General features: G+C 43.0%; 1 protein-coding gene and 1 non-coding gene across 2 annotated transcripts in view; both read left to right on the top strand.

The window, feature by feature from the left end:
* LOC102418483 (serine/threonine-protein kinase 32A) overlaps positions 1-17093 on the top strand; it is a 42295-nt gene extending 25202 nt beyond the window's left edge. Inside the window, exons 4-10 of the mRNA XM_006097463.3 lie at positions 2459-2556; positions 7612-7728; positions 9598-9723; positions 11325-11453; positions 14202-14266; positions 14640-14729; positions 16386-17093. Of these exons, the coding sequence (XP_006097525.3) occupies positions 2459-2556; positions 7612-7728; positions 9598-9723; positions 11325-11453; positions 14202-14266; positions 14640-14729; positions 16386-16434 (674 nt within the window). The 3' untranslated portion in view covers positions 16435-17093. The remainder of the gene's footprint in view (positions 1-2458; positions 2557-7611; positions 7729-9597; positions 9724-11324; positions 11454-14201; positions 14267-14639; positions 14730-16385) is intronic.
* Positions 17094-20635: 3542 nt separating this feature from the next.
* On the top strand, positions 20636-20739 carry LOC111827692. Its single transcript, XR_002831357.1, has one exon. It is a non-coding gene; the product is annotated as a U6 spliceosomal RNA (small nuclear RNA).
* Positions 20740-21300: the final 561 nt, after the last annotated feature.

Genomic DNA, 21300 nt, shown 5'->3' with positions numbered 1-21300 from the left:
AAAACTTAAGTATTGCTTAGAAATGCATGTAAAGGTAGTAAATCTATGTAGAAAGGGAACAAAATTACTAACATAAATTCAAGAAAGTGGTTACTTCTAGGGTTGTGAACAGGACAGGAATGAAGGCGGGGTCAAGATTCTATTTGTCACCTGTGTAATGGTCCCCTGGTTATTTTCTTATAACTACTGGTTAAGTTGTTCTTTTATGTTTCAATTCCTTTTTTGAATGTAGGTTGAAATACTTTAAAAACCAAACAAAGCACCCAGTGGCTGTTTGAGGGAAGTTGTGTCCCTCTCCACCTCTGTGTGCACCCTCTCAGGGGCAGGGGATCCTCTGGCAGGGCTGACAAGAGCCCCTCATTATTCTTTGTCTGGTTTTTCAGCTATTTGAGGGCTCAAAGCCTTGCCCATCCATTGTGCTTTTACATGTTGGCCTGATGTGTTTTTCTTCATGTTCTACCAAAATTCTTCAATGCCTAGCACACCGTGAATATTTGTTGAATGAATGAACACATATCCAAATGTCCTCATGCTGGAAAACAGAATAAGCAGAAAATAAAAGAAAATATGCTCATATAAACTCCAAGGATGATCCAAGATGACAGGATTCACAGCTTTTATTGAGTAATGCCATTCTGATAGGTATTTTCTTAGCACGATGGTCTATTTATCCCTCAAAGTTCTCTGCAGCTTCTCTAAGGGAGATGTCAGTCACTCTGGGGACTATCTGAGATGACTTGTTGTGAGATACTGAGAAAGGAAAGCAGAACTATAGGCCATTCCATCCAGTCTGGGGAGGTACCGTGGGGTCAGGGCCATTACCTCCCAAATCGCACAGGGACTGTGACTTATAGAAAGGATGCAGTGATGCATGAACCGTGAATCCCACGGGAAGGAGGCCTGTGTGGTCCTGCTATGGCGGGCTCGTGCAGTCAGGCTCAGTGCTGGGATGTCAGCATCCTACCTCTCACTGCATGCTGCCCATAAGATGGTACTCAGACCCGAGGGCACTGGGCAGGGCAAGTCAGACCCACAACCCAATAATATTCTTTGTCCAGAGTCCGCAGCTCACTACAGAGAAGGGTCCAGTGTGTGTAGCTCTTGGTTAGGTAAAATTCCCACTATTATGTTTGCCTCTCTAAAAGAGTGCGTACTTTTTTAAATCCTCACTCAAAGATATGTTTATTGATTTTAGAGAGAGGGAAGTGGTGAGAGGGGAGGTTGAGGGAGGTAGAGGGGAGAGAGAGAGAGAGAGAGAGAGAAGAGAGAAACATGGATATGAGAGAGAAACATCAATCTGTCGCTTCCCTTATGAGCCTAACTCGGGATCAAACCCACAACCTAGGTGTGTGTCCTGACTGGTAATCAAACCCACAACCTTTTGGTGTATGAGATGATGCTCCAAGCAACCGAGCCACCCCGCCAGGGCAAGAAGAGCACCTAATTTTGTGAGCACTTTCTAGGTGCCAAACACTGAGCTGAGATTTGGGCATGCACTACATCGTTTAATTTCTCACCTCCAGAAAGATTGCCTTCTTATTCTGACTTGACTGGTGAGGATTCTCAAGCTCAGCCAACAGATAATAAGCAATGAAGGCGAGTTTTGAACTCAGCACAACTCCAGGGCTAATAATTGCAACCATTGCTTGATTAATTGATTCAGCAGCATTCATTCACTCAATGTGTCTTGAGTGACTTTAAATGCCAGCCTCAATACTGGGCACTAGGAATGTAGTGGTGAGCAAGCAGATAAGATACCGTCCTTTGCTTTGTGTTCCATTCTCCCTACGCCACCCCTAGGAGTTAGGGCTATTCTTGGAAGAGTATGTAGAATGTAGAAGGTTCACCTTGTGTCAAAGTGCTTAGAGAATGGGTACTGGGGGCCTTAGAATAAACTATAGCTCTGCCTTCCACTGCAGTCCATTCACAGAACGATGTTACAAAGTGTAAGTGACTCACAGTTTGTATAAAACATTATATCTCTCAGACTGTCCACTCCTCTTCCCTCCCTCCCTCACCCCCAAGAGCAAGGTGCAAATGCTGCCCTTGCCTCTTCAAGATGACGGAGATGGAGAGCCAACACATTGCAGCCCTTTAGCCCAAACCTGCCAAGTCAAGACAACACACGTCATCTCCGCCTTCTTGGTTTCAGGGGCAGCCACACATTTGAGGCCTGATGGGATCTAATTTCTCATGGTTGCATGTTCTAAATAAGAGAAGAATGTGTCCATGAAGGCCCGAGGCTACCTGTTGTGTTGGTTGATGAACGAGGCCTCTGAGAGAGACCAGAAAATTAGAAATGCTGCCTGCTGTGAGCAATCGAGCCACGGATGATAGACATCTATACAAGCGCGCCTCCCTGCTACCCTGGTGTCTCACCTTTGGGGGACCCTGTTGGGAAAGCAGATTTGTGAATGTCTCGGGGAGTAGAACAGACCTAACTTTCCTGTGCTTTCAGCACCCGAGATGTTCAGCTCGAGGAGAGAAGCCGGCTATTCCTTTGCTGTGGACTGGTGGTCCCTGGGAGTGACAGCCTACGAGCTTCTGAGAGGCCGGGTACAGTAGGACTGCATTTCTTTGCCCTCTTCCAGCTATTTCCATTTTTAGATGGAAAAGATGGGTTTTTGTGTGCGATAAAAATCCAGCAGTTTGTTTGAGAGGTGAAAATGGCTATGCCATGTGAAGCTGTTATCATCCCTTGGGGTTTCTGTATTCATTCATCCTCCCAGCTATGGGGACCAAGCATGGGGATTCACATCAAATCATGGGTGGTGGGCACACGATGCAATATACAGATCTTGTAACATAGAAACCCACACCTGAAACCTATATGTTCATGTTGACCAATGTCACCCCATCTGTTTAATAAATAAAAACATGAAAATAAAGAAATCAATGAATAATGTTGAGATTATAAACTCCCAGAGAGGAGAAATCCATATGACCCACTAAATATCTTGTATAAATATATTTGTTTGTTTAAAGAAAAGCATTTTGCAGTCATGCTACAAAAGTCTAATTCAGACACACTTCCCCAAGGTGAGTGTGAATTATTAATTCAACACGATTCATGCCTTGTCTTGTTGGATTCCTGTCTGTCATTAAGTTCCTAGGCTCTGGGTTCAGTGGAAAATTACAGTAGTTTCCTTCTAAAAGAAATATTTCTTAAACTAAGAAAATGCCTATGAAGAATTTTTCTAAGAAAATATTTTTTTCTTCCTCCCATATGTTATTTTTTACCTCAATGGTAGTTCCCTGTTATCTATCTGATGTATCAGTATTGTCAGGTTCTTTTTTCTGCTTTAGAAAGGTGAAGAAAAGTTATTATTAGGTTGCTGTATATATATATACACATATATATATATGTGTGTGTATATATATGTATATACATATATATATATACATATATATGAGAAAGAGACATTTAAGTTCTACTCTCTAAGCATATTTCAATGTTATACAATGTACAGTGTATTCTTATATTTTATTATTGTATTTTCCATAAGAACAACTGTAAACCTACTTTTGCCCCACCCTGTATGTCTAGACACATCTGCATCCATTCTTCTGTTGATAGACACTTAGGTGGTTTCCATATCTTGGCTTTTGTGAATATGCTGCAGTGAACGCAGGGGTGCAGTTTATTTTTCTAAGCACAGGTGTGAACTTCAACGAGAAAAAATGCTGCTGCTTCCAAAGCTTCACATAGTCACACACACACACACACACACCACACACACATACACACACACAGACTCACACACACATACACACACACACACACCCTTCACAGGACTTACCCCACCCAACAAACACAAACAACCTTCAGATGTCTTCTTGTGGCTTGGCATTCTCTGCCCCTTAGAACCAGTTTAACTTTTCAGATTTTGCTTCAACTTGAAAGACCCCAACTCTTGATAAATTCACTTTGGCCTCTTTGGATGTCCTCCTCTCTGAGGCATCTTGGGCTTTTTTCTTCCTTCCTTTCTTCCTTCCTCCCTTTCCTCCCTTCCTTCCTTCCTCCTTTCTTTCCTTTCCTTCCTTTCCTCCCTCCCTCCCTTCCTCCCTCCCTCCCTCCCTCCCTCATTTCCTTCCTTTCCTTCCTTTCTTTCTTAACCTCATGTTCCTTTGCCTATAAAGATATTTGCCAAGGTAAACCCTGGTCTTCTTAAAGAATCACTCTCACAGTACTGGAAATTGCTAAATTGAATTTGAATAAAGTTAAGGATGTGCCTTAATTGCAGGACCATTCAGCATCTTTGTATTCAATGTATATTGGTCGTTTCTGAGAAAGCCATGCCATTAGACTGTCCCACATGTCTCTGTGGGGAAGGCCTTTCTCCAGGTCTTTCTTATTCAAACCCTATCCATTCTCGGCCCCTTCTCCAGAGAAGCCTTCTCTGGTCTCCAGCTGAAGTGATCTGTGTCTTTCCCAAATATTTATGCACTTCACTTCTCTTATAACCTGAATTTAAAATTATTGGAAAATATAGAGAAGCAGAAAAATAAAGGTAAAATCAACCATATCCACTAAGGCAAAGAATATTCCCAATTAAAAATTCAACCCTCCTTTGACCTTCCAGTCCCACCTTTCAGAATTAACAGTCACCGTACTCAGTTCCAAACCGTTTCTGTTTTTATAAGGTTAATCTATTTTCACATACACATAGATACATTATTGTTGTTGTTTTAACAAAAGTAAAATATGCTTTGTCTTTCTGTTGAGACTTTTTTCCACTTAAGATAAAATGTAGCACTTTCTACATCAAAACATATAAGTCCATTTTATTTTTTAGGATTAAATCCATTTTGTAAATATGTTGCCCTTATACATTTTTCCAGGTATGTCTATATTGATGTTTGTATCTCTTCTATATTATGAGATGGTAAATTCATTAAAGACGAAGCATGTATCCTACATACTTTAGTGGTAACTCTAACTCGGTACCTATGTGTGTAGTGAATGGCTGGGGAACAAGTCTCCACAAATCAATTCATACATTCCCGGGAAGGATCACCAAGCAGGCTGCATGGGATTATGTTTCCAAATAGAGCTCATCAGAAGCAATGAAACACAGCATTTATAATGACTATCAACACGACTCACCCACAGAGAGTGTGCCAAACAATCATGTCTCCACATTTACAAATGTACTTGAAAACATCCCCGTGGCTTCTGAGCTTGATCATGGCTTTGATGAACGGGTCCCACAGCTATTGACCTGCATTGTCTCCCAGCTGTCATTGCAAAGGCAAGGCCCATAGCTTTCCCAGTTTTGTATTTTCCCTAAGCATTAGCTTCATAGGAACATGCAGAGTTTTGCACTAAGTGTACATTCCTAGCTACAATTCTTGCTGTGTACTCCGGAAATATTATAATCATAAAACATCCACTTACATTTTTACCTTTTCCACTTTCATCCATTCTTTATATTCTCACTCTTAATATGCTGCCTTAGAATTGTTTGATGCATCTTATCATGTACATTGTAATTTTTCTTTATAGCATGAATTACATTTACTGAAGCATGTGTGTACAGTCTATATAACTATTTGTGGTTTCGCTAGGGAGATGTTAAGCTCCACCAACATAGAAATTATGTCTGTCTCATTGTTATTCTTCATCCACAATGCCCAATAGAGGTGCTGAAACATACTGGGCATTCAATAAATATTTGGTAAATGAGGAAATATATAATTCTAGTAGTTCATGAATTAACATGGATTTTTAAATTTAGAACTAGAAAAATGTCATAGAAGAGAAAGGCAGTTTGATTATTTTTAACAAGTTGATAGGCCATGAGGATTTTTTTAAAAATATTAAAAATCAGTTGGACGGCCTTCCAATAAATGAAAACACTCTTAAGCCAGTTGCTTGTGGCATTCATCAGTTAATTATTCACTTATTAAATCATTTGTGATTTTAGATGGCTAAGAAACAGTAGGTTGAGAAGCAGCAATGAGTCAAAGAAGGAAATTAGAAAAAATATTGATGTTGCACACGTATGTAACCCTGGACCCTACCATGCCAAACATGCCCCGACTCTTAATGGTTTACACGGAATGAATCCCAGTAGAGACAACAGTGCCCTTCATCTAGTCAGCAGTCAGTAAGCACTGATAATAGTGATAAGGTACCTGGTACTCATCTTCTGATATTGGGTGGCATGGGTTATTTCCATTATATGGTTATTGAGACCAAAATTAGCATTGGTCCTTTATTGCATCTTGAGGGAAGAAAATATATGACAAGTGTGTTTAGACTTTGCATATAAAAATAAAGTTGGGCCAGTCGTCTTTTTGGGAGGTCAACTCCTAGCACTTCATGGTTCCCTGAGAATGGACATCGGCATGCTGTGTGCGTTAAGCCTTTCTCCACCTGTAGGATGAGTCACTGTTCACATTTATATCCACCTTTTTACCCCACGTCAGTAATCATAAAATATTTCTCCTATATCGTGTCTAATATGTACTAGCCACTCTATTGAGAACTTTACATGCATTATGCCATTCAATTTTCCCAACAATCTCATGAGGTGGTTCCTTTTACAGATGAAAGAATTGAAATCCAAATTGAGTGGCTCCGTTTAGTCCTCACATTCTTTTGCCTTCAGAGCTCAAACACTCAATTATATTACCTTTTAATACTGAGTTACAACAGGGAAAAAATAAACTACTCCATTTCTTCCAATTTGGTTCATCAGTCCACAATTATTTACTAAGTATCTCGAAAGGGCAGACCCTTGATACATGTACATATCCATTTTAGCTGTCCTACTAATGGATATAGACCAACATGGAAATTTTGTTCATTCAACAGGCATGTAATAAGCACCTACTAGGTGCTAGGACCCCTGGGGAAAATGTGAGTATAGTATAAACCCCTGGGGTTTAGTAGCTCCCAGTTCACATAAAAGAGAAAATGCCAGCACGGATTCCTTTATGAAATAGAATTACTATAGGTAAAGGCTGCCCTCTTGTGGACATTTATGAAAACTGTAATAAACCACTTTTTTTTTTTTTTTACCCCACTGAAGTTAAAACTATAGAAGAACCTGGTTTTCTCAGAAGTAAAAGTATTTTTGCCTCATCATAAAACTTGCCACCCCACTTCATAGAGCCAGGGACGCATGACTTTTGGGACAGGGTTGAAGTCCTCTGGGTAACTTTCTACTCTGAACGTATTCATTATGATTCAAACAATTGAAGAGAGGTGCACGGTAAACTCTGGATCTCTTTAGAATCTAACAAGAGTTTAAAATTTCAATTTACTGAGTTTTATGAAACATGTACAGTGTTTTATAAAAATTCCTCAATAAGTTACCTTATAAAACTATTCCAAATTAGTATCTCAGAGGTGGATTTAGCCCACAGAAATGTTTTGTTTGACCCAGAATGATTAATAACTTTTAAAAATTCTGAGATTTCAAAACTGGCAACACAGGATGGACCATATGTTTATATGCCAACACGGCAACAGAGGGGATAAGAAAATGATACTGAGATTTTCCTGGTTGAAAGTTTAACTTGAAAAATTTGCAAAGCCATGTGTGTGTGATTTTTTCTTTTACCCTGTAAACATGAAGACGTTTCCTTCCTCTCTCCCTTAAGAGACCGTATCATATTCGCTCCAGTACTTCCAGCAAGGAAATTGCACACATGTTTGAGACGGCTATTGTGCCTTACCCTTCTGCCTGGTCGCAGGAAATGGTGTCACTTCTTAGAAAGGTAAGAAGGAGGAGGATTGCATGACAAAAAGAAACGCTAAAACAGCAGCATGCGCTCTGGTTAGAGTCAGTGCACAGTATTGGAGGCGGCCGTGATAGTGTGCATTTCCAGCGTGGGCTTCGCAGCCAACAGCTTTCAGACGCATGGCTTCATTAGGCAATGCACATGTCCTCCTGTATGTGCCAAAGCCACCTCACACTCGGCGTGCCCGAAATGGGGTCTCGGTCTCTCTGTATTTCCTGGACTTTCTCCAAGCTTCCCAACTCAGTGACTGGCCTCTCCATCCAATCACTTATGCAAGCCAGAAACCGGAAATCATTCATCACCCCCATATCCAATCCATCACCAAGTTCTGTAATTTGACCTTTTAAGTATTCTTTGAATCTGTCACTTCCCTCCATCTCCATGACTGTCTTCCCAACCCTACGGCCATCAAGTCTTATCATTGGTTTGCCCTGTGCACTTCTACACACTCCATTCTGTTCTCCATTCTGCCCATAATGATCTGTTCAAAGCACACTTTGTTGTCTTCCCATTGTTCTTAGAATAAAGATCAAAATAATTTGTATGATGTAAAAGTTCTAACTACCTCTCAAGCCTTATTTTGGACTTTTGCCCCCATTACACATAAACCGCTTTAGTCTTCTTCTCTTCTGTTTCCCCTCCCCCATCTCACTCTCACATATCCGTCTCTCACCACAGGCCCTTTGCACATGCTAGTCCCACTGTCCCCTCCCCAACTCTTCCAGCTCCCTCCCTTAGACCAAGACCATTCAGTGTGATTCACTGATTAGTTCAAGTCCATGAATTGTTTCTTCAGGTTCATGACAAGTACAGAAATCGAAAGAAACATTCAGAAATATTTGTAGCAATTTGATATTGCTACTGCCTCTCAGCACATGGCCAGTGGGTTCATCTCATTTGTAGCAGGAGCTCAACAGTGTGTGTCGAATGATAGTGTGTAAAGAATATGGACCCCAAGAGGATGGGTGGGCTTTATTCAGGAAAGAAAATTGCACAGGTGATGGCAGGTCAAAGAGTCAAACCTGTGTCTCTTGCCTTGGGGGTCAAGTTCATTTGTTTTGGAATAGGGACATTGCCATTGGTTATGTCAAAGATGAACAGGTGGTCATTTCCCATAAGCAAATTTTCTTCAGTTTCAAGACAGCCTTTCACCCCAAATTTCTACCCTGGTGATCCCAGGTTATCCCCTCCAGAACAATTCTCAGGTGGAAGTGCCACTTCCCATTAGAACCACAGGGTTGATGTGGCGTCCTTGGCTCTGGAGTGGTTAAGGGGGAAAAAATCTTTAATCCCAGTTTATAAAACCCAGAACTATAACAGTTACCTAGTTACATCTTCTCTGTGTCACCCCCAATATCTTTTGGTTAGTTGTAAGAACAGCTAACATTTTTAGTGGGGAATGAATTTCATTTGTGAAAATGTGTGCGCATTCCTCCGCTAATAAGAACAGACCTTCTCTTAAGCACTGTATATACATGGCCTCATTTCATCCTAGTTGCAACGTTATGAAATAGGTTACTATCCCCTTTTAATAGATGGGTAAACTGAGATTTAGAGGATAAACTTGACCATAGTTAATAAAATAGGGGAATCAACCATCAAAGAGACATTTGACTCCACAGTTGAAGCTGTTTTCACACTCCACCTTGCAAAAAAAAAACAACAACCTACAATTCATTCTAACTGGGCCTTATCTGTATTATTTGTTTATGGGGTCAGGGAAGGGGGATGATGCCTTATTTCCTTCAATCCTACACTTGAAAACATTTAGAGGGAATTTGTGTGGGGGTTTTTGGCCCCATTTTGACCTTCCTCGTGATTTTAATGTTTCTGTTCCTTTGGCAGCTACTTGAACCTAATCCAGACCACCGGTTTTCTCACTTGTCTGACCTTCAGAACTTCCCATATATGAGTGATGTGAACTGGGATGCGGTTTTACAGAAGAGGCTCATTCCAGGTTTCATTCCTAACGTGAGTCAATCCTAACAAACCAATAATAGCTCTCATGCAGTGCATGTCGCCCTGTGTGCCAGAGACGCGCCTGGTCTGGTTAGATAACCACATCAGTGCTGTGAGACAGCCCAAATTCCCATTTTACAGATGAGAACACTGAGGCGCACACAGGTAACTTGGCCACCAAAGAGTCCCGTGGCTACCAAGTAGCCGAGTGGGAATTCCAATCCAGCTCTATCTGTGTCTGGAGTTCCAGCTTCTAACCACTTGTTGTGGCATGCTTTTTTTTTCCAAAGAAGATCTAATCCTCCTAATACACAGTCCTCACTTAATGTCATAAATAGGCTCTGTGACTTTAAGAGAAGTGGCATAGAATGAAAACAGTTTCACCACTGGCTGGCTGATATAAACAAGGCTTAAGTTCCTACACGTCTCCTCAACGTTATAATGAAACAAAACCTCAAAGACCTGCTGTTGTCCTTTCCAGGAATCTGCCAATTGAAAAAATGATGCTTTCTCTGATTCCAAAGATGTAGGAATTTGTGTGCCTGGGGTTCTGTGAGTCAAAAGTATTAAAACCTGTTAGGGTTACCCAGTGAGGCATTTCTTTTTACCGTTCATCCCTCTTCTATTCGTAATGACTAAGAGCCGAAGGGAAATCATCCCCACTGGATGAGTCCCTGGCCAGGGGACATCTGTGGCCGACCGCAGACCGCTGGTAAGAGCCGGAATCCAGGTCAGAGCGCTCAGTGAGAGGCGTGTGCTGGGATTCTGGGGGTGGAATCACGACCTTATGGAGAGGCCAGCGGGTGGGGGCAAGGGCTTACCTGGCCACTTTGCCAAGTCCGGTAGGGGTGGCTGGTACCAGGCTGACAGGTGACACCGGATCCTCCTGCTGCGGCCACAACCTGCACCCCGACAAATAACCATCAGTTCTGCACCAAGAGGCCCTCCACACACAGCTCTGACTTTATTGTGGATCAGAATCACGTGGGGAGCTTGTGAAACGTGCGATTTTCTCGCGTGCAGTTGGGGAACTGGGAAGCTGAGCAAACAACTCAAGTGATTCTAATGGTCTGCATCAGTGGTCTCAGCCTTGGCTGCACATGAGAATCACCTGGGAATCTTTTAAAATCCTGATTTTTGGGCCTCATCCTCTGGAAATTCTGTTTCTTTGTTACTAATGTTGTGGCCCCACCCCATAACAAAGAAACAGAATTTCCGGAGGATGAGGCCCAGAAATCAGGATTTTAAAAAGATTCCCAGATGATTCTAATGTGCAGCCAAGGTTGAGAACCACTGGTCTACATGATCGTTAGAGCATAACTTTGAGACCCAGATCCCAAAGGGTCAAACTTTAGAAAAATAATTCTCATTGGTTTCCTCTCAACTCAATCCCCCAGAAGGCTCATTGGGAGTTTAGAAAAATAAACAAAATATAAAACTAATGAATGTGAAAAACAATGCTGGCAATACATTATCCAAAATTAGCATGGGAATCCTAGCTCGTTACCCTTGGAATGCTCCTTTAGGCCCACGTGTCTGTCTCCACATTCGCTCAGGTGTAGTTTGGAATGATACAGGGATCTAGGGAGTGAGCCAACCTGTGTTCCTTGCAGAAAGGCAGGCTGAATTGCGACCCCACCTTTGAACTTGAAGAAATGATTTTGGAGTCCAAACCTCTTCATAAGAAAAAGAAGCGTCTGGCAAAGAAGGAGAAGGAGATGAGGAAATGTGATTCCTCTCAGGTGAGCAGGTCCCTGCCCAACCCGTGGGAACCTTCAGGATGGCTGCAGTTCCTCTGAGAGCTTCTACTGGGAGGTCAGCTCAGCACCTGGCTTTTGCTGCCTTGTGAATGCGCGGAGCAGCTGAACAGCTAGGCAGCCCTGGGCATCCTAGCAGCAACATTTCCCTGTGGATGTTCTAGCTCGGTCATGAACTTGATTCAGTTAGTACCTTCTCCCAGCTCTCAATTCAACATTGTGGATTTTCTGGGAGAGACTCTAGTGGGCCAAGCCCAGGCCAGGTGACTAGGTTTCAAAGCACAGGCATGCCTCGTTTTATTTGCCTTTTGCTTTGATGTTGTGTTTTTTACAAATTGAAGGCAAGATTCTCCACCAGCAAAAAAATTACGACTTGCTTTGTTGCAATACTCGCTTCATTGCGGTGATCTGAAACTGAACCCACAATATCTCTGAGGAACTAGTATGTCTGTATACACATGGCTGTTTGGGGCCTCACTTCTGCTGGCAGCGGCCAGCCCTAGAGGTGGTGTCTACTCTTTGGTATAAGCAAAATTTCATGCTACCAGAGCGAGCAGAATAGAGAGCAGAAATGATGGAATTCTTATATGGTCAAGTACTATTTTTGGATTTTAGGCTGAGTTGATTTTTTAACCATATTATTCTGTCAGAGTTAGAGCTCATATCTCAATACAACAACTTATAGGAACTCAGTAGGATTTTATACATGTGGTTCTATGCTTTATAACAGTGGTAAAGAATTTTGCCTCTAATGATTACCCATTCATCTACTCATTCACCCATCCTTCCATCCATCCACCTACCCACTCAACTAATGGTCATCCATCCCTCCATCCATTTATTTAGGCTACTTTTATTGAGAACCTATTACCTGCAAGGTCCTATGTTAAATACCAGAGGTAGTTATGAGTATCATTCCTGCATTCAATGACATTTCTGTTCTCAAAGATTATATAGTCTCGTTAGCTCTACAAACAAATTAGAATGCTCAATGTCTTTCATTTCTCTAGTCCTCAGGAACCACTAGACCCTTAAAGGCCAACTGAAGTCCACATCCTGTTTGTTCACAGGCTGGCCTCCTGCCAGATCCCCAGCCTTAAGTGTTTTCTAGGGCCCTGCAAAGAACGCTTAGCTGTGCCACAACCCATCTTGCTTATTGCTCTGCATTTTGACCATTTTCCTCCTAATGATCTGTTCTTCACTTCATCACTAACTGGCTTCTCCAGAATTACCCCTCTCTATGTCCCTATATAGTTTGACTCAAGCTGGATAGAGGCCTCAAATGTAGCAAATACAAGATATCATCTTTATGATACACTAGAGGCCCAGTGCACAAAATTCATGCACTGGGGGGGGGGCGGGTGTCCCTCAGCCCAGCCTGTACCCTCTCCAATCTGGGACCTCTTGGGGGATGTCCAACTGCCGGCAGTCAGACATTCCTCTCACAATCCAGGACTGCTGGCTCCCAACCACTCACCTGCCTGCCTGCTTGATTGCCCCTAACTGCTTCTGCCTGATCACCCCCTCACTGCTCCCCTGCTGGCCTGATCGACACCTAACTGCTCCCCTGCCAGCCTGGTCGTCCCCAACTACCCTCCCCTGCAGGCCTGGTCGCCCCCAACTGCTCTCCCCTGCAGGCCTGGTCACTCCCAACTGCCCTCCCCTATAGGCCTGATCACCCACAACTGCCCTCCCCTGCTGGCCATCTTGTGCCCACATGGGGGCGGCCATCTTGTGTGAGGGTGTGGCAGTCAATTTGCATATTACCTCTTTATTATATAGGATATATGTTTATATAAATGTGTTTTGTTTACATATACACATATTTTTATATATGTACTTAATGTGTAAGTACATACATATATGTATATAAATAAACATATACATATATAAAATAAACAAAATTTTATGTAAATATATTTTAAAATAGTATGTAATATTTTGTTTATATATTTATGTAATATTTTAGTGTTAAAATTGTACTTGAATATATAGCATTTTCTAATTCCTAGTAATTTGGAAGTACCTCGTTGCAGACTTTTAAAATATTGGATCTGGGGCTGACACTGTCCTGGGCCCGATGAGTATCATTTTTTTGAGGTTCAGTTTTCTCATGATTATGGCCAAGTCATTGTTTGGTGTTGAAAGCTAGACAGTGAAACAGCAAAGCAAATGGTTTGCATGTCTGTGAGAAGTCACAAATACGGACAGCTCTGTTTGCTGCCCCTGAAGTCTAGTTCATGAACCTCAGCACAGTCGCTGAGGGGAACATTTGATAGGAATTCAGTGTGAAGTGATGTTTCGAGTCTGTTCATTAAATTCAAGTAGAACCTCCAAACCTTTCACATGAAGGCCAGGAGACTAGAGGTGAGCAGGTAACTAGCTCAATAAGCCCTTGTCCCCACCCTCCTTGCAGCCATGGTTTCCTCTAGGGCTGCTTGGCTGAAAGACATCAAAGTCATGAACCATAACCCAAGTCTTCCCTGCTGGCTCATTGTGGGGAGCAGTGTGTTGATGTATTTTATCCTCTTGCTCTTTCTTCCCTATTTGCTGCCCTATTGTTCTGGTTGGGGTCTCACTCCTGCTACAAACTTTGAGATAGCATCTGTTTTAAGGATGCATTCTTTGATTGGGCCATTCAGTGAACAGACACTCAATAGGTGTTGGCTGCTTGAGGACCCTCATTGATCTATTAACTATATCTCTACTCTTTTTTCAACGTTCACCTGGAAGATGTGCCTTCTGCAAGAGCACCTTGAATCTGTGCAAAAGGAATTCATCATTTTCAACAGGGAAAAGTAAGTCAGTAGCTCCTGTAAGAACAGTAGCCCAGCAAATGATAGTGCTTCAAGCCAGACTTTACTTGCAAAACCTTAATATATTTTTTAACATTTTTTAATTCTTTCTAATTACAAAAATGATAATAGAACATTTGGGAATTTATGGAACCTTTTTTATTTTTTGTAAGAAATTTCAAATATTGTAGTAGGTAAATGAGCTTCAAGTTTCTGTTGATGGGAAGGGCAGAGAAATCGGGACTTAAATATTTCAAATCTATGATGTTCTTAAGGTTTCCCTTTATAAATTGTTGGGCTTAATGCTATCATTTCAAAGGCTTAACTCTCTTTATTTTCAGTGAATAAACCCTCTTTCTTTTTTCCCCCTTTTAAGAGTAAAAAGGGACTTTAATAAAAGGCAAGCAAACCTAGCCTTCGAACAGACCAAAGACCCACAAGAAGAGAACAGCCAGAATAACAACCTGTGAGTCGTCAACATCTTCTTCTTGGGACATTTCCTGCCACTCGGGCCAGCAAGTTCTGACTTCCACAGCAGGATGAGCCGACGTAGTTCCCTCCGCACACCTCACACACCTTAGAAAACGTGAATGCCTACTTTTGAGGGAGGCAGCACGAGACAATGAAGAGCTCCCTGGGCTCCTGGGAACTGGTTACACCACTAACAAACCATGTGACCATGAGCAAGTCACTTAACCACTTCCTCTGCTTCTGTTTATTCTTCTAAAATGAGAGGGCTCTACTAGATGAGCTCTCCTCTGCCTTTTTATTGAAACCACTGTTGTCCTACACAGCTTTTATTCTTATTTCTAAAGGACTATTTGGATGTAGATTTATTTTTCCACTCCTAGTTACACTGTGACAGATGGACAAATGAACATAGGTGGGTGATTGAGTGAGGTGTTTGGGGGCTGAGTGAGGCTCTTCAGAGCTAGGAAACTTCATAAGGAGGTCGCAATCCCCCAGCCTGATTGAATAGGAATAAGGAATCCAATCAGGAAGAAATGAGTGGGACTGGATTAAAGTGAAACAGACTTACCTGGGCCTCCCAGTGCTATGCCAAAGTCACACACCACATCAGCTTATCCCAGCTAGCAAGAGCCTGCTGTGCACATCTGTCCCAACACCCTGTACAGTGACATGAAGTTGGGAAGTTGAAATTGGTGATCATGAGGCATTTACACCATGGAAATTGGCCAATGTTACCCTAACCGGTTTGGTTCAGTGGAGAGAGCGTCGGCCTGCAGACTCAAGGGTCCCAGGTTCGATTCCGGCCAAGGGCATGTACCTTGGTTGGGGGCACATACCCAGTAGGGGATGTGCAGGAGGCAGCTGATCGATGTTTCTCTGTCGTCAATGTTTCTGACTCTCTATCCCTCTCCCTTCTTCTCTGTAGAAGGATAATAAAATATTTTTTTTAAAGAAATTGGCCAATGCTACAAATCAAGGCATTTCCCCCACCCACCCATGCAGCAAGCCATTGTTAGATATTTCATTAGCACACCACTTGTCTTCTTCCAGTAATCACAATCCTTGAGAGCTCATGGTCCTCTTAAGATTATCAGAGCCCCACATCTGGAGGGGATCAGGAAAGACTTGTCACATTGATAGCATGTCCACCTTGCAGTACAGTGGCGTGTTTTACTTGGGAGTTACAGTCTCAGTTAGAATGTGCAGTGATTTGAACAGTAAAATTTACCCTTGAAAATTCCCTGAAATTACCCATAATGTATGGTGGGTATCTTGTCTTTGTGAAGCCAGGACAGTGAGCTGCCCATCAACAATGAAACAAGTCCCCGTTTTTGGTTCATTTTGATTTTGCTGTTTACCTTTATTTTTGGCTGATATCAGGTGAATCAAAACATTGAACAAATTACACATGCGTTTATAGAGTAGAATTACACTAAGCACCGTGGATGTGTACATGTCTGTGAGGTTAGGGGTCATGGAACTAAGGGAATGCCTTGTGCTCACTGAAGAATGGCAGGTAGGATCACCTAATTACTTAAAGTCTGATTGATGTCTCACTGTTTTCCTTTATATTTTCTTTATGTATTTGTAAATCGCCAAGTTAATTCACCTACATGAGATGTGCATGTAATGTATCTCCTCTCTCCTGAAGATCTTTGCAGGGGAACTATTTTGGGCCACCTACAGGTGCCACTGCCTAGGGAGTCAAGAAGTGAATAGTCTTGACAGGGGACTGTTTTAACCTCTCCGCCAACCTTGTCCTTCTTTATGGAGAGTGTGGGCCTCACCAAGGTGGTGTTAAGCTGGCAATAGGGAAGACCAGACTGGTCCATTTGAGAAACCAGACATGTGGACGTAGGCAGAAGTCACAGCTGCGGCCACCTGCTACACCAGGCTTTTCCAGGAGGGGTTTGCACTGGGGCATCTCGGCATGGGTAGAAGCCAGTGTTGATTTTAACTCAGCGTTTATAGTAGTCTTCTCACTAAGCTGATAGGCCCAGCATTTCTGGTGGAGCTGTGAAACAGTGCCTACCTACTTGAGCAGCAACCATCCTTTTGTTAAGAATTAAAACCAGCTCCTTTGTTCTGTGTGTTGGATTCCTTTTCTCTACATTCTCTACACCGTGTCTATGCTATTTTGTTTTCCTCTGAACACTATAAATTCTAAGTGCTTGCCCTGACTCAATTACACAAGGAGAGGGGTGGGTTGACAAGATGACCAGATTCGGCTCCAGGGGCTCAGGGGCCACCTGCACGTTTACCAACTTCCATCTTTTCATTTGTCTTGATTCAAGCCCCGATGTGCTTGGACTTACCCCCTAGTCACTGCTTCCTCCTCTTGCTATGACCCTGTATGCATCAACCCAAATGGGAGGCTTTGGGAAACACGTAGCAAAGGGCAACGGGGTTGGTAGGATCTCCATTGGGATGAGAGCCCATCATTTGTACCATTTCACATCTGCACAATGGAAAATGGGATAGGAACCCAATGCAATCGCCATGCCTGTGCCTGAAGCACCTTGATGGGCGTTCAGGAACCAAGGATCCGCTGTGCAGAGAACACCACCTCAGAGAGGTGGCATGGATTTCCAGTCTTAATCAGGTTATAGCCCCACAATGTGTTTCCAGCTAGAAAAGAAAGACCTTTGCATCCATCAGTGTAGATAACGACTAATTATAAATACCTTCCACTGTTATATATTAAGACAAACCAGTTTTCCAAAAATTAAAGGATGCCTAAGTCCTTACCATGATTGCTACTTATTAAAATCAGATCTTTTGCTTTTTGCCATTATAAAAAAGCTGAAAGTTACTATCCTACATTGTGGAACATGTCTCATTTGGATTTGTGACAACCAGGGCTCAGGGCTAAGAATTTTAGAAAACAGTCACTATTGCATTTTTCTGTCTGGTATTCCTGGAATCCTTTCCTCCCTTATCTGTGTGGAGCATCTGAGCAGGTTTTGAAAACCAGAACCTGGTGGCCACCATCCTGGTGCATGCACAGTGACCTCTAGTGGATGGGCGGGGCATTGGAGCTCTGTGACCCAGGTAGCTCTGTGACCCAGACCACAGCCCTAACTGGCAGTGAATACTCACCTCCATGGCAGCACTAGGTTGGGCTGAGAGCAATGCTAGGGAAGGAATAGATGTCGAGCAGCACAGAGCATGGTTAAATTCATTTGGATAATTAATTAGTGGTTAGGTTTCTTCTGATAGGAAAATTTTAACCGGAAGTGACTAGACATTAGACCAGCGATTCTCAACCTGTGGGTCGAGACCCCTTTGGGGGTCGAATGACCCTTTCACAGGGGTCGCCTAAATACATCCTGCATATCAGATATTTACATTATGATTCATAACTCTAGCAAAATTACAGTTATGAAGTAGCAACGAAAATAATTTTATGGTTGGGGGTCACCACATGAGGAACTGTATTAAAGGGTTGAGGCATTAGGAAGGTTGAGAACCACTGCTTTAGACCATCGTAGGTTGTCTAGATTGAATGGACCGATAAATAACTACCAAGAAAGAATGGTACTACAGGTGGTGAGGTCAGTGTTGCTGTTTTGGGCTGACACAGTAACGCTAAAGCTTCAATTCTTCCAAAGCTGAATGAAAAGGCATGAGAAGCACAGCGGGTTTGTTTCAGCACCCAGTTATCCTTGCATAGTATCTACACAAAATCCTGTTTCCCACGCCGCCTGCCTGTGATCACAGCTTCTGACAAGCTCCACGTGTCTGTGTCTGATAGTAAATATGGCTGTGGAACCTCCACACGTCAGTTGTCTGTGCTGTTGTGAACAGGCAGTCCTTGGATGGGAAACACACGGTTCTGTTCAGCTGCATCCATAATGTAACTGTGCCTGCGTGATTAAAATGTCTTCTGTATACAGTCAGCCACTGACCCTTCTTTGTCGGGTGTGTGTGTGTCTGTGTGTGGTGATGGTTTTCTCTAGACTCTAGAGGAAGGGTTGTGGTGCCCAACATCACCTGTTCTTACTTCCATTTCCTGCTACGAGGAAAGTCCTTTCCCAGGCAAACTGGTGACAGATGATATTCTATAAACTACCGGATGTAACACAATTTAATCCCCATGTATGAAACCTAAAGACCTGGCCCCTCCAGCATTCACACCTTAGGGAACACAAGAATTCCAGATGTTGCCTTTCACCAGGACCATAACCCATGAAAAATAGCCTGAGCACCCTTCGCCAGCACGCTGCCTGCCTTCCCCTCAACATCTTTTTCCTGCTCCATTCCGTCCACCAAAGCAGCCGGTGGGTGTTTCAAGACCCGGACTCTGGGACGGGGAGGGAGTAGCCGCTCTGAACTCCTGAAGCAACGTCGGCCTCAGGAGAAAATAGAGGGACCTTCACTACCTCTCGGACCCACATCTTAGCAGCCAGGCCAGCTGGTTCCCTGGGGTTTCCTGAAATAGAGGCTCCTGTGAGCCATGTGGGCTCTGAAATCCTGCGCGCTGAGTGCCCTGCTGCCCAGGCCACATCCAATCGTCTGTCCTGTTCTCAGCTGCCATTGGAGCACAGAGCAGGATCTGGGCCTCTTCCGTTCTGAAGGGTGCCAGCCTTCAGGGTTGCTCTGGCCTTTCATCCCCCACTTCCTGTTCATGGTTAGTATTCCCTTTGTGATGGCTTGAGGGTCCCAGAGCTGATTCCCGAAAGTTCTTTGGAACCAGAGGGGTCCTGTTAGTTCTATTCAGTGTTCTCATTCCCCACCTGGTCAATGTGACTCCGCCTAGGATTCCTCCAGCTGCAGGCGTGTGGAAGTTAGTCAATGTGCGAATTGCAAGGACATTTTTTAAAAAATTGCTCCATCCCTTTTGGAGCCCTGTCACTTGAGGTCACCGTGAGCACTGACCGTGCCCTTTAACCCACGCTCGTCCTAAACAGAGCTCAGCTGCCGCCTGGTCAGGAGAGGGAGAGGTGTGTCCCCAAGCCTGAGTTTGAGCCAGAAAATGGGACTATGGCCTAAAGCTTATTATTATTTATTTTAATCCTCATTCAAAGGTTTGTTTTTCTGATTTTAGAGAGAGGGGGGGGAGAAGGGAGAGAGAGAGAGAGAGGAGGGGAGAGAGGAGGAGAGATAGAGATGAGAGAAACGTTGATCAGTTGCATCCTGTACATGCTCTCACTGGGGATCAAACCCACAACCTAGGTATGTGCCCTGATCAGAATTGAACTAGTTACCTTTCCGCATGGTATGATGCTCCAACTGGCAAGGGCTGGGTCAAAGCTTATTAATCATCAGACCTTGAACCTCAAGCTGAAATAACTCTTTATGTGTTCAGAGTAGCTTTTAGTATGGTTGCTGAGCTTCTATGCTCCTGTACTGACAGCATTGGTCTATCAAACCAAGAGGGGCTCCTCATACATAAAAGCAATTCACCGGAAATTAGCACCCAGATCTCCTTCTCTCCCCCTGCCCCCCGCCCTCCCAGGTCCCATCCTAGTTACAGACACTTTGCTGAGCAGAGCATCCATGCCCTTCAGGCTTTAGACTAGTGATGGGACCATCTGCTGCTTTTGCCTGCCCAGCAGCCATCCCCTTGTCTTCTGATATCACATTAATATTCCTTGAGTTAGCGAGAGTCCACGTGGTTCAGGTGGCTCAGGACTGGCCATGTGACCAGGTGTGGCCCATCAGTGCCAGTCTCCCGGCCACAGTGACTAGTTTCCTGGTGAAACACATGACTTGAGCCAGACCAATTAGAGTCAGTCTCTTTGGCCAGAACAACTATCCAGGGAATCTCTATCCTTCCCCTGAAATTACTAGGCAGGTAACATGAAAACCTAGAAATGCCGATGGCCAAGTTCACTCCCACTTGCTTTCCTAAGAAGGCAAGAAGGACAAAGAGACAAAAACAAAACAAACAAAATTCCTGTGCTCGAGTGGGCAGCACAAATACTCAAATTAGAACCACACAAAGATTAGCATGGCCCCCGTGCCAGGATGACATGCAAATTGGTGAAGCAATCCACATGTTCTTAAAAGAAAAGAAACAACATTCTAGATCCAGCTTTGCTTAAGTCTACCCAAATCTACCCCTGATGTTTTCAGTTATACACTTTTCAAAAAAAAAAATTCTTTGCATACACTAGTCTAACATTTAGAATGAAAAATGTTCTATGTAAATTGTAATTAGGTCCAGAAGTGTTTCCCCAAAAGGGTTTGGTGGAATTTTAGAAGATGATAAATAGATTTAAAAAAAAGTTTGAGAGCCTTGAATTGGACAGGTTTTGAAAGACAGGATTTCTAAGAGCTTTGAATTTGATGACATACACATAAGTCTCTCAAAGGAGTGGACATAGTTAAGAATCCTAACACTCATGAGATTCCTTGGGACCAGCTTGCTAAAGAATATACTTTGCAACATGCTTAGTTTTTGTTTTCTCAAATTGCAGGCCTTTATGAAGAAGCAATGCTTTAAGGGAATGACACAACAAAGAACAAAGAAGGCATTTACACTAATACCAAATTTGATTTTATATATATATGTATATGTATGTGTATATATATATATGTATGTGTGTGTGTGTGTGTGTATA

This window comes from Myotis lucifugus, unplaced genomic scaffold (assembly GCF_000147115.1).
Source record: "Myotis lucifugus unplaced genomic scaffold, Myoluc2.0 scaffold_202, whole genome shotgun sequence".
Taxonomy (NCBI): domain Eukaryota; kingdom Metazoa; phylum Chordata; class Mammalia; order Chiroptera; family Vespertilionidae; genus Myotis; species Myotis lucifugus.
Note: the sequence above shows the minus strand (reverse complement) of the source record. Positions and strands in the feature narration are given on the sequence as shown.